Source organism: Heterodontus francisci, chromosome 36 (genome assembly GCF_036365525.1).
Source record: "Heterodontus francisci isolate sHetFra1 chromosome 36, sHetFra1.hap1, whole genome shotgun sequence".
Taxonomy (NCBI): Eukaryota; Metazoa; Chordata; class Chondrichthyes; order Heterodontiformes; family Heterodontidae; genus Heterodontus; species Heterodontus francisci.
Genome location: NC_090406.1, coordinates 32,369,146 through 32,383,442, shown reverse-complemented (window position 1 = coordinate 32,383,442; position 14,297 = coordinate 32,369,146). Strand labels below are relative to the sequence as shown.

At 44.5% G+C, this 14,297-nt stretch overlaps 1 protein-coding gene across 3 annotated transcripts in view; it reads right to left on the bottom strand.

The window, feature by feature from the left end:
• The window catches only part of arid3a (AT-rich interactive domain 3A), a 97,235-nt gene that overhangs the window by 30,856 nt on the left and 52,082 nt on the right, over positions 1 to 14,297 (bottom strand). For all 3 annotated transcript variants that reach the window (XR_010969560.1, XM_068016471.1, XM_068016472.1), the window contains exons 2-3: positions 13,404 to 13,476; positions 836 to 1,019 (exon numbers count right to left, since the gene is read on the bottom strand). Coding sequence is in view for 2 of the 3 variants with exons in the window: in XM_068016471.1 (XP_067872572.1) it covers positions 836 to 1,019; positions 13,404 to 13,476 (257 nt within the window). In the remaining variant the exon portion in view is untranslated. The remainder of the gene's footprint in view (positions 1 to 835; positions 1,020 to 13,403; positions 13,477 to 14,297) is intronic.

Genomic DNA, 14,297 nt, shown 5'->3' with positions numbered 1-14,297 from the left:
AGAAAACCCAGCAAATAAGTGTGGTTTCGTGGAGTCCAACAGTTCCGGATCAGCTGCTGTGCCAGTTTATACAAGATGAATTGGGTTTCTACTGTATGGAATTTAGTTAAAAACAGCCTCTATTTGGACATCATAAACATAAAACTAAGAGCCACCAAAATATTTTTCCTATTCTAGTTCATCACTAACAGTGGTCTTCAAGAAGAACCTGCTACAGAGCAATGAATAAAATAAGTAGAAATAATATGAATACATTTTAACCCAATATTTTACAATTCTGATTCAATATGTAAAAAATACAAATTTATAAAGAACAAACTTGCATTTAAATAATGCCTTTCACAACTTGAGGACATCCCAAACTAATTCACAGCAAATTAAGTTACTTTTTAAAGTCTGATCACTGTTGTAATATAGAGAAATGCTGTAGTCAATTTGTGCACAGAAAGGTCCCACAAACAGCAATGCGATAAATGACCAGGTTAATCTGTTTTAGTAATAACCGTTGAGGAATACTGGCCAGGACACAGGGAGAATGCCCCTGTTTTCCTTCAAATAATTTCATGGAACTTTTATATCCAGCCAAGGGGGCAAATGAGGCCTCAACATCTCATCCAGAAGACGACGGAGGACTGGGCCCAAGTCACCTGCCCAGTATTGCAGTTGGAGAGCTGCCCATTATAGTAAAGGTTACTGATAATTTGAGAACAGTGATGAAATAATACAAGACATTTCCATTTACTAATAGACATAATCTTGTTGGTTGCCAAGTTTTAAAACTGCATCCAGCTGTTCCAGCAAATTTCACCATTTTAAACCTTCATTTTTAACTCACTGAGTTCTGAGCGTAAAGGCAGCACTTGTGATAGAGGTGGGTAGGTTGAGGCCTTTAGTAATTTCCCTCCAAAGCTTCTTATTAATGACTTCCACTAGGCCCCCCTTCTCAGTGACCAACGCATAGAGCATATAGAGGTCCAGAACTTGCTTCGCCATTATGGGAATCCGATTGACTGGAGTCCCTAAAAACAAGAGGCATATTTGATAATAGTTCAATGAAATAAAAATCATATGACCCACAACAAAAGTCTTCCTAATTCATCAAGTTTATTTATTTTACATTCATTAAACTGTGCCATCCCAACTCATTTACATCAGTCATTCTAATCCGAATATGTATTCCCAATTTATAAAAAGTGCATGTAGGAAGGACTCTACTCCATTCTGACTGCACTTGGATTCACTACAATTGGCATTTGTCCATATTATCTCTCATTAAATAATGAAGTGAATTGCATTTTCAGTTGATTTTTCAAACCCATTAAATCTAATTTGCTGTCACAACTTTCTATGCCCCCTTTTTAAAAAAAATTCATTCATGGAATGTAAACATCACTGGCAAGTCCAGCATTTGCTGCCCATCTCTAATTACGCTAGAGAAGGAGCTGCCTTCTGAACCTTTGCAGTCCATGTGGTATAGGTACACCCACAGTGCTTTTAGGAGGTTCCAGGATTCTGACCCAGTGACTTGAGAACATCCCAAACTAATACACAGCAAATTAAGTTACTTTTTAAAAGTCTGATAACTGTTGTAATATGGAGAAATGTTGTAGTCAATTTGTGCACAGAAAGGTCCCACAAACAGCAATGCAATAAATGACCAGGGGAATCTGTTTTAGTAATAACTGTTGAGGTATATTAGCCAGTGCTGCCAAAATGTCAGGCCCTTGGTGGGCAGCTACAGGTTTGTCAGTACCCTGCTCCCACAAAACATGGCTGTGCCCAGCGGAGAGGCAGCCACCATGAAGAAATGGTGATACAGTTCCGAGTCAGGATGGTGTAAGTCTTAAAATGGAACTTGAAGGTGGTGGCGTTCCCATGCACCTGCATCCCTTGTCCTTCTGGATCATATTGTCCAACATACAGCCCGTGGGCCAGAATCCGGCCCACCAAATGTTTCCATCCAGCTCGCGGATGTAAACAGTACCCGGCTGTTCCTCCTTGCTGCGTGGTTTCTGTCCTCAGACAGAAAACTGGGAACAAGGAGTAGACAGCGACAGAGAGGAAGGGGGGGGCGCGAGTGACAGGGGGGGGGGGGGGCGCAAGTGCGGGCATGTGTATCCCTGGGGTGAGAGTCACAGAGTCGGGGGGTGGTGAGTGGGCGCTGGCGGGGGAGGCGGCACAGAGGGCACTGCAGAGGGCGGGGAGACGTGGGGTTGGTTGGTGGGACGCAGAGGGCGGGGTAGGGGAGGGACGCAGAGGGGATGGATGCAGAGGAGGGGACGGGGAGAGAGGCAAAGAAGGGGACGGGGAGAGAGGCAGAGAAGGGGACGGGGAGAGAAAGAGATGGGTATGAGAGGTAGATGCTGGGGTGCGGGGGGTGGGAGTGGGGTAAGAGAGCGCAAGAGTGAGATCGATCAACGTCACTCCTGATAGATGCAGATCTATCCTGAATCCTCCACATCACAACATCAAGTGTGCGGGTGCAGACTTCTTATGCAAGCAAAAACAATGCCAGGTATGTCACTAAATCATTGTTCTACATCGTGATGCGAAAAATCAATAGATTAGTCTTCTCATTTCAAGCTTCTTCACAAAAATGCACATTTGTTGTTTTGATCAATGGTAAGATAAATTTTCAAAGCTATTATCGTCCTGAAATTTTCTTCCCAGCCCCCAGTGCAGGACAAAAATTGTAATGTGGCCATTCCATGCAAAAAGGTTGGACACCCCTGTTCTCAGTGGTTGAGGTCACAGGTTTGGAAGGTGCTGTTGAAGGAGGCTAGGCGAATTGCTGCAGTGCATCTTGTCGATGGTACACACTGCACCCTAGGTGCACTAGTGGTAGCGGAATGAATGTTTAAGGTGGTGGATGGGGTGCTATTCAAGTGGGCTGCTTTGTCCTGAATGGTGTCAAGCTTGAGTGTTGTTGAAAATGCACAGACCCAGCAAGTGGAGAATATTCCATCACACTCCTGTAGATGGTGGCCAGGCGGTAAGTTATTCGCTGCAGAATTTCCAGCCTCTAACTTGATCATGCAGCCTCAGAGTTATACAGCATAGAAACAGGCCCTTTGGCCCATTGTGTCCAAGCTGGCCATCAAGCACCTATCTACTCTAATCCAATTTTCCAGCACTTGGCCCGTAGCCTTGTATGCTATGCCGTTTCAAGTGCTCATCTAAATACTTCTTAAATGTTGTGAGGGTTCCTGCCTCTCACCTTCAGGCAGTGTGTTCCAGATTCCAACCACCCTCTGGGTGAAAATTTGTTTCCTCAAATCCCCTCTAAACCTCCTGCCCCTTACCTTAAATCTATGCCCCCTGGTTATTGACTCCTCTGCTAAGGGAAAAGGTTTCTTCCTATCTGTCCTATCTATGCCCCTCATAATTTCGTTTAACTCAATCAGGTCTCCCCTCAGCCTTCTCTGCTCGAAGTAAAACAACCCTAGCCTATCCAGTCTCTCTTCATAGTTGAAATGCTCCAGCTCAGGCAACATCCTGGTGAATATCCTCTGCACCCTCTCCAGTGAAATCACATCCTTCCTGTAGTGTGGTGACCAGAACTCTACATGGTACTCCAGCTGTGGCCTAACCAGCGTTGTATACAGCTCCTACATAACCTCCCTGCTCCTATATTCTATGCCTTGGCTAATAAAGGCAAGTATCCCATATGCCTTCCTAACCACCTCATCTACCTTCAGGCTGCTGCCTTCAGTGATCTATGGATAAGTACACCAAGGTCCCTCTGACCCTCTGCACTTCCTAGGGTCCTACCTTCCATTGTATATTCCCTTGCCTTGTTAGTCCTCCCAAAATTCATCACCTCACAATTCTCAGGATTAAATTCCATTTGCTCTGCCCATCTTACCAGTCCATCTATATCATCCTGTAATCTAAGGCTTTCCTCCTCACTATTTACAACACCACCAATTTTCGTGTCATCTGCGAACTTACTGATCATACCTCCTATATTCATGTCTAAATCAATGGTGTACACTACGAACAGCAAGGGTCCCAGCACCGATCCCTGCAGTATACCACTGGTCACAGGCTTCTAAATCGCAAAAACAACCCTCGACTTCCTGCCACTAAGCCAATTTTGGATCCAATTTGCCAAAATGACCTGGATCCCATGGGCTCTTACCTTCTTGACTAATCTCCCAATCGGAACCTTATCAAAAGCCTTACTGAGGTCCATGTAGACAAATCAACTGCTTTACCCTGATCTACGCACCTAGTCACCTCCTCGAAAAATTCAATCACATTTTTTTTATTCATTCAGGGATGTGGGCGTCGCTGGCTAGGCCAGCATTTATTGCCCATCCCTAATTGCCCTTGAGTAGGCGGTGGTGAGCTGCCTTCATGAAAATCTGCAGTCCATTTGAGGTAGGTATACACACAGTGCTGTTAGGAAGGGAGTTCCAGGATTTTGACCCAGCGACAGTGAAGGAACGGCGATATAGTTCCAAGTCAGGATGGTGTGTGACTTGGAGGGGAACTTGCAGGTGGTGGTGTTCCCATGCATTTGCTGCCCTTGTCCTTCTAGTTGGTAGAGGTCGCGGGTTTGGAAGGTGCTGTCTAAGGAGCCTTGGTGCATTGCTGCAGTGCATCTTGTAGATGGTACACACTGCTGCCACTGTGCGTCAGTGGTGGAGGGAGTGAATGTTTGTAGATGGGTTGCCAATCAAGCGGGCTGCTTTGTCCTGGATGGTGTCGAGCTTCTTGAGTGTTGTTGGAGCTGCACCCATCCAGGCAAGTGGAGAGTATTCCATCACACTCCTGACTTGTGCCTTGGAGATGTTGGACAGGCTTTGGGGAGTCAGGAGGTGAGTTACTCGCCTCAGGATTCCTAGCCTCTGACCTGCTCTTGTAGCCACGGTATTTATATGGCTACTCCAGTTCAGTTTCTGGTCAGTGGTAGCCCCTAGGATATTGATAGTGGGGGATTCAGCGATGGTAATGCCGTTGAATGTCAAGGGGAGATGGTTAGATTCTCTCTTGTTGGAGACGGTCATTGCCTGGCACTTGTGTGGCACGAATGTTACTTGCCATTTATCAGCCCAAGCCTGGATATTATCCAGGTCTTGCTGCATTTCTACACGGACTGCTTCAGTATCTGAGGAGTTGCAAATGGTGCTGAACATTGTGCAATCATCAGTGAACATCCCCACTTCTGACCTTATGATTGAAGGAAGGTCATTGATGAAGCAGCTGAAGATGGTTGGGCCTAGGAAACTACCCTGAGGAACTCCTGCAGTGATGTCCCGGAGCTCAGATGATTGACCTCCAACAACCACAACCATCTTCCTTTGCGCTAGGTACGACTCCAACCAGCAGAGGGTTTTCCCCCAATTCCCATTGACTCCAGTTTTGCTAGGGCTCCTTGATGCCATACTCGGTCAAATGCTGCCTTGATGTCAAGGGCAGTCACTCTCACCTCACCTCTTGAGTTCAGCTCTTTTGTCCATGTTTGAACCAAGGCTGTAATGAGGTCAGAAGCTGAGTGGCCCTGGCGGAACCCAAACTGAGCGTCACTGAGCAGGTTATTGCGAAGCAAGTGCCACTTGATGGCACTGTTGATGACACCTTCCATCACTTTACTGATGATTGAGAGTAGGCTGATGGGGCGGTAATTGGCCGGGTTGGACTTGTCCTGCTTTTTGTGTGCAGGACATACCTGGGCAATTTTCCAAATTGCAGGGTAGATGCCAGTGTTGTAGCTGTACTGGAACAGCTTGGCTAAGGGCGCGGCAAGTTCTGGAGCACAGGTCTTCAGTACTATTGCCGGAATATTGTCAGGGCCCATAGCTTTTGCAGTATCCAGTGCCTTCAGTCGTTTCTTGATATCACACGGAGTGAATCGAATTGGCTGAAGTCTGGGATCTGATGATGGGGGCATCAGGAGGAGGCCGAGATGGATCATCAATTCGGCACTTCTGGCTGAAGATTGTTGCAAATACTTCAGCCTTATCTTTCGCACTGATGTGCTGGGCTCCCCGATCATTGAGGATGGGGATATTTGTGAAGCCACCTCCTCCAGTTAGTTGTTTAATTGTCCATCACCATTCACGACTGGCTGTGGCAGGACTGCAGAGCTTAGATCTGACCCGTTGGTTATGGGAACGTTTAGCTCTGTCTATTGCATGCTGCGTACGCAGTTTGGCACGCAGCTAGTCCTGTGTTGTAGCTTCACCAGGTTGACACCTCATTTTGAGATATGCCTGGTGCTGCTCCTGGCATGCCCTCCTGCACTCTTCATTGAACCAAGGTTGGTCTCCTGACTTGATGGTAATGGTAGAGTGGGGGATATGCCGGGCCATGAGGTTACAGATTGTGGTTGAGTACAATTCTGCTGCTGCGGATGGCCCACAGCACCTCATGGATGCCCAGTTTTGCATTGCTTGATCTGTTCGAAATCTATCCCATTTAGCACAGTGATAGTGCCACACAACACGATGGACGGTATCCTCAATGTGAAGGCGGGACTTAGTCTCCACAACGACTGTACAGTGGTCACTCCTACCAATACTGTCATCGACAGAAGCATCTGCGGCAGGCAGATTGGTGAGGAAGAGGTCAAGTATGTTTTTCCCTTGTGTTGGTTCCCTCACCACCTGCCGCAGACCCAGTCTAGCAGCTATGTCCTTTAGGGCTCGGTCAGTAGTGGTGCTACCGAGCCACTCGGTGATGGACATTGAAGTCCCCCACCCAGAGTACATTTTGTGCCCTTGCCACCCTCAGTGTTTCCTCCAAGTGGTGTTCAACATGGAGGAGTACTGAGTCATCAACTGAGGGAGGGCGGTAGGTGGTAATCAGTAGGAGGTTACCTTGCCCATGTTTGACCTGATGCCATGAGACTTCATGGGGTCCGGAGTCGATGTTGAGGACTCCCAGGGTAACTCCCTCCCTACTGTATACCACTGTGCCATCACCTCTGCTGGGTCTGTCCTGCCGGTGGGACAGGACATACCCGGGGATGGTGATGGCAGCGTCTGGGACATTGTCTGTAAGGTATGATTCCGTGAGTATGACTATGTCAGGCTGTTGCTTGACTAGTCTGTGGGACAGCTCTCCCAACTTTGGCACAAGCCCCCAGATGTTAGTAAGGCGGACTTTGCAAGGTCGACTGGGCTGGGTTTGCCGTTGTCGTTTCTGGTGCCTAGGTCGATGCCGGGTGGTTCGTCCGGTTTCATTCCTTTTTATTGACTTCGTAGTGGTTAGGTACAACTGCGTGGCTTGCCCGGCCATTTCAGAGGGCATGTAAGAGTTAACCACATTGATGTGGGTCTGGAGTCACATGTAGGCCAGACCAGGTAAGGACAGCAGATTTCCTTCCCTAAAGGACATTAGTGAACCAGATGGGTTTTTACAACAATCGACAATGATTTCATGGCCATCATTAGACTAGATTTAATTCCAGATTTATTAATTAAATTCAAGTTCCACCTTCTGCTGTGGTGGGATTCGAACCCATGTCCCCAGAGAAATACCCTGGGTCTCTGGGTTACTAGTCCAGTGATAATACCACTACGCCACTGCCTACCCATAATCTCCCCACAACAAAGCCATACTGACTATCCTTGATTAATTCCTGCCTCTCCAAATGGAGATTAATCCTATCCCTCAGAACTTTTTCCAATAGTTTCCCTACAATAGACTCACTGGCCTGTAATTACCTGGTTTATCCCTGCAACCCTTCTTGAATAATGGTACCAAATTTGATGTCCTCCAGTCCTCTGTCACCTCTCCTGTGGCCAGAGAGAATTTGAAAATTTGTGTCAGAACCCCTGCAATCTCCTTCCTTGCCTCACATAACAGCCTGGGATACATCTCATCTGGGACTGGGAATTTATCCACTTTTAAGCCCACTAAAACCGCTAATACCTCCTCCCTTTCAATGCTAACTTGTTCAAGTATATCACAATCCCCCTCCCTGATCTCGACACCTACATCGTCCTTCTCCATAGTGAACACAGATGAAAAGTAATCATTTAAAATCTCACCTACAGCTCCACACACAGATTGCCCACTTTGGTCCCTAATGGGCCCTACTCTTTCCCTGGTTATCCTCTTGCCCTTAATATACTTATAAAACGCCTTGGGATTTTCCTTCATCTTGCCTGCCAGTGTTTCTTCATACCCCCTCTTCGCTCTCCTAAATAATTTTTTTAAGCGCCTCCCTACATTTTCTATACTCCTCTAAGGCCTCCGCTGTTTTCAGCCCTCTGAATCTGCCATAAGCCTCCTTTTTTTCCCCTTATCCAATCCTCTATATCCCTTGACATCCAGGGTTCCCTGGATTTGTTGGTCCTACCCTTCACCTTTACGGGAACATGTTGGCCCTGAACTCTATTTCCGTTTTGAATGACTCCCACTAGTCTGATGTAGACTTTCCTACAAGTAGCTGCTCCCAGTCCACTTTGGCCAGATCCCCCTTAATCATTTTGAAATCGGCCTTCCCCCAATTCAGTACTTTTATTTCTGGTCCATCTTTGTCCTTTTCCATAACTACCTTAAATCTTACAGTTATGGTTACTATCCCCGAAATGCTCCCCCACTGACACTTCTACCACTTGTCCGACTTCATTCCCTAAGAATAGATCCAGTAACGCCCCTTCTCTTGGAGGACCTTCTACGTGCTGGCTCAAAAAGCTCTCCTGTATGCACTATAAGAATTCTGCCCCCTTTAAGCCTTTTGCACTAAGACTATGCCAGTTAATATTGGGGAAGTTGAAATCCCCTATTATTTTTACACCTCTCTGAGATTTGTCTACATATCTGCTCCTCTATCTCTCCCTGACTGTTTGGAGGCCTGTAGTACACTCCCAGCAAAGTGATTGCCCCCTTTTTGTTTTTAAATTCTACTCATGTGGCCTCATTTGAGGAACCTTTTAAGATATCATCCCTCCTTACTGCAGTATTTGACTCCTTGATCAATAGTGCAATGCCACCACTTCTTTTACAACCCCCACCCCGTCACTTCTGAAGATTCTATACCGTGGAATACTGAGCTGCCAGTCCTGCCCTTCCCTCAACTATGTCTGTGATAGCAATAATATCATATTGCCATGTGTTAATCGACGCCCTCAATTCACCTGCCTTACTTGCAAGACTCCTTGCATTAAAATAAATGCAATCCAGCCTTGCATTATTCACTTGTGACTTAACAGGTCTATATTTGCTCTGCCTTCCAGACCAACTTAGTTTCTTTTTTTATTTAGAGATACAGCACTGAAACAGGCCCTTCGGCCCACCGAGTTGTGCAGACCAACAACCACCCATTTATACCTATCCTACATTAATCCCATATTCCCTACCACATCCCCATCATTCTCCTACCACCTACCTACACTAGGGGCAATTTACAATGGCCAATTTACCTAACAACCTGCAAGTCTTTTGGCTGTGGGAGAAAACCAGAGCACCCGGCGGAAACCTACGCGGTCACAGGGAGAACTTGCAAACTCCGCACAGGCAGTACCCAGAACTGAAACCGGGTCGCTGGAGCTGTGAGGCTGTGGTGCTAACCACTGCGCCGCCCCACTGCCACCACTGTTTCTCTTCTATATTTGACTGTGCATCACCCCCCCAACTGTACCTCCACTCTGTATCCCATCCCCCTGCCAAATTAATTTAAACACCCCCCCCCAAACCCCAACAGCACCAGCAAACCTCCTTGCAAGGAAGTTGGTCCCATTCCGGTTCAGCTGCAACCCGTCCGATTTGCAAAAACTTGCCAGAAACAGACCCAGTGATCCAGTAAACTAAAGCACTCCCTCCTGCACCATCTTTTCAGCCACGCATTCATCTGCTCTATCCTCCTATTCTTACATTCACTAGCACGTGGCACCAGCAGTAATCCAGAGATTACAACCTCTTGGTCCTGCCGTTTAATCTGCTACCTAGCTCCCTAAATTCTTGTTGCAGGACCTCATCCCTCTTTCTACCTATGTCGTTGGTACCAATGTGAACCACGACCTCTGACGTTCACCCTCCCCCTTCAGAATGTCCTGCAGCCGCTCCGCGACATCCTTGACCCGAGCACCAGGGAAGCAACATACCATTCTGGAGTCACGTTTGCAGCCACAGAAGCGCCTATCTGTACCCCTTACAATAGAATCCCCTATCACTATAGCTCTCCCACTCTTTTTCATCCCCCCCCTGTTCAGCTGAGCCACCAGTATTCAAAGCGGAAAATCTGAGGGGGAGAGTTGGGCCCAGGGGACTCCTGCACTACCTGCCTAGTTCTTCTACTCTGCCTGGCCGTCACCCATTCCTTTCCTGCCTGAGCAGTCTTTACATGCGGTGTGACCACCTCCCTGTACGTGCTATCCATGATATCAGCCTCGCAGATGCTCCACGGTGTCCCTAGTTGCTGCTCCAGATCTGAAACACAGATTTCGAGTAGCTGCAGCCGGAGACACTTCCTGCACACGTGTTCGCCCTGGACACTGGAAGTGTCCCTGAAACCTCATATTGCACAGGAGGTGCACTCCACGCTGCCCAGCTGGTCCAGTTAAGTTTTTGGTCAATAGTAACCCCCACGATGTTGATGATAGGGGATTCAATGACGGTAACATCATTTGAATGTCATGGGGAGCTGATTAGATTCTCTCTTGTTGGATATGGTCATTGCCTGGCATTTGTGTGATGCGAACGTTACTTGCCACTTATCAGTCCAAGCCTGAATGTTGTCCAGATCTTGCTGCATGTGGGCATGGACTTTTTCAGTATTTGAGGAGTCACAAATGGTACTGAGCACTGCAATAATCAGCAAACAGCCACATTTCTGACCTTATGGTGGAGCATTGATGAAATGACTGAAGGTGGTTGGGCTTCAGACACTACCCTGAGGAATTCCTACAGCATGTCTTGGGGCTGAGATGATTGGCCTCCAACAACCACAATCATCTTCCTTTGTCTCTGTGTCTACATTACGCAATTAAATGTCTCAAAACCGATGCTTAGCAAAACAATAGAAACAATTCAAAACATCAACAATGGAAATAACTTTTTTTTAAATCCATTTCTTACACTCCACATGTTAACAAAGCAGTGCAAGACATAGGACATGCACTTTCCCCCTCTTCTTCTCCGTTCTGAAAATGTTGAATCTTGCTTGAGTATAGCCCCATGGGTACAGCCAAGCCTCTACTCCCTCAAACAAGAGGACATTTTCAAGGGTAAGCCTAGATAGTCAATGTTGATGGGCTATTTGAACATCTAAAACAAATCCTACTGGATAACTGCTAACTCATTCACAATTCCAACAGGGGTTACTGGACACTGATCAAGAGTGGAAGCCTTTTCAAATGTTAAATTATAGCAAATATAACAAATTACGATCTGCATATGATCAGAAAATACTACACCTTAAGAAAGATAGATTTTTCAATTATTTTTCAATCTTCAGTTTCAATGAAGAGTACATACCCAAAGCATTGTAAACGATCTTTTCTCATTACAAATTCTCACTGATCTGTTGTATTTTTCCCACATTTGCTGTTGTATTTCAGTTTTTTGTTTCTCCCCAAGCCCACCCCACAAAGGGTGGGTTGGTTTCTAATTAAAAATTTAACATGTGGCAAAAGTAAAATCCAAAAAGTAGTTACCAAGGACACTGACAATCACACATTTAAAGTTACAATTTTCAAAAGTTGTCATATGGGACATAATCTCACCTAGGAAATAACTGTTTAGATTTTATCTATACATCAAGAAAATTAAAATTATAAGACAACTATGGGTCGCAACTGTTTAGAGCTTCAATTAGTTTGCACAAGTTATAGTTCTTCAGCTTTGGATATGTTGGTTTCCATTAATCCTGAAAAGCACACCCCACTGCTCATTTTGGGATTAACAATTGAAGACTGTTAATCAGATTTTCTAATGGCTGTAGGCAAAGGTATTGCAATTTCAAAATTGAGGAAAGTAAGATGAAATATTTTACTAAAAAAAAATACATAAGATTCTAACAAAGAAGATCTAATAGCATTAATAACTGTTAAAACAAATCCTGCCACAAATGCGAATGTTATAAAGGCTGCATCAAATGCCATGAATTGACTACTGCCACAAAATCTTAATATCAATTAGATTTTGGTTAGAAATTTTCCCTACACTGTTGTAAAAATAAGTTATGAAAAGATTTCTAATCTCAAGAGTAGAGGGCAGTAAATGTGCAAGGTCAAGTCCTGAAGCTAGAAGTATGGTGCATAAGGTAACACAAACAGACAGACAGATTCAATCTGCCAGATTTCACAACAGAACTTTGAAATTGTGAAATTTTATCTTCTTACTAAGCTATTCTAGGCATTTTAACATTTTGCTAGACTTGGTGTAATATCTTTACAGCAGATTCTAGCTGCTGATGTATTCTTTGAATTTGAAATTGATATCCATGAATTTTGTGGGTGTCAATGTTGTTTAATCCATCAGCAGCAGCGTACTAGCATACTTGTAGACCCAGGTAAAACTGAGTTTAATAAATTTGCCACCAGGCTACAAAAAACAGATTTAATAGCATAAATACGAGGAATTGGCTCATGGATGCTGGGGCTCTCTAAATCCAAATTAAAAACATAAAAGCAGCTCTGTCTAGGTTGCAGAGTTTTGAAAGGGAAGGGACAGAGTGTCAAAACAAGGTTACTTTATAAAGAGATTGCTTTCAGCATTTTTATAACCAATCTGATGAAAATAAAGCTAATAGGTATGGGTTTTTTTCAAAAATAAATTACTACTGCAATCATGTTACATAATCTAAGTTACCTGCATTAAAGAGAGTTATTAAACCATCAAGGTTTAAGGATCACCTCAAATACCGTTTTTGTTTCCAAAAGGAAAGTTGACTGAAAAAATACAACAGTAATATTTGGGAATTCTTATCACATGATTAAGCTTACACGATGAAGCATTTTAATCAGTATGTCATGTAGGTTTTAAGCTAAACATTTCAGATATCAACAGTTTTCAAAATGTCATTTAACTATGCTGAATAAACTGTTTAAAATTGATACCTTGATTTAATCCCTAGTTTGAGCATGACTCAATTTCAGCCAAAACCGTTGTAGTGGTGCTACAATTGGCCTCAGCTTCCCAGGGCTTAGAGAAGGAAAACAAAGAACAAAGACAAAAAGAGTAACCATTGTCCCAGATGCAAAGGTTTGCGTTAAAATTCCACCTGCATGCACTGCATAAGGACACAATCCATGTAGCTGTAATTTCTATCTACTCCCACCACCCCCGCTTCCCCCTCCCACCCAACTATAGTTGAATAGCCTGCCAGTACTTACTGGGTGGGCTCTCACACAAAGAAAGAAAACAAGTTATTAGCAGGTTGCCAACAACCAATAGGAGTCAGTGGCTTTAGGAGAGAAGGGAAAACAGGGAACAATTGACACCTTTACCTCTCTTCTGCATGAAACTGAAAAGGTCATCCAAAAATTCTTTCCTTCTTGGATCACTGTCTAGCTCGTAGAGCTGAAAAAGAGCACAATGTAGTACTTGAAAATGACAAATAGACAAGTTACCTCATTTACGTGATCCAAGTCCTAGCAGGTTGAGTAAAGATAGCCTCCAGCATGCATTTGGATATTTAAAAACAAAACATAATATTACTTGTACTCGACCAGCAGCCTCTTAAAAAGACTTAGTCAGCGAGCAACAGAAAGTAACATGCACACACACTGAATAAGAACATGAAATTCTTCCACACATACTGTGGATACTGATCTTTACAAGCAATGATATTCACTTGCGCTGGTCAGTGAAACAGAATCATCAAATTTACAAGTCATGAGGTTATTCCACCACTGTGACTTGTACTGCTGCTCGCTCAACTACAACCATTTAATCTAATCCATATTTCTCCATCCTTTCCTCACAATTTATATTCTTCCTTTTCAAACATCCAAATTCCACTTTATATATTATAGTCTCTTCATTCATAACCACTTGGGGTAAAGCACTGTACATTCGAATAACTCTCTGAAAACAATTTCTTCTAACTTCTTATTTCATGTATCTAGTGATAATCGTGAATCTATTGCCTTCATTTTACCTCCCTCCACTACCACCCACACCTGGACACGCAAGAAAGGATTAGGTTAGGGACTAAAATAATAAAAGTGCAAACATCATCACCAATGTGTGCAATATTAACTGCAGCGAATCAAGCCACGGCAAGCCTCCTGTTAAAGACAGGCGGAGACCTATAAATGTCAATGTCGATATGCAAAAGTTGCAGTTTGATGACATCCGCATAATATTCACTTGTAGGTAGTGGGAAGTCCTGCGCTGTG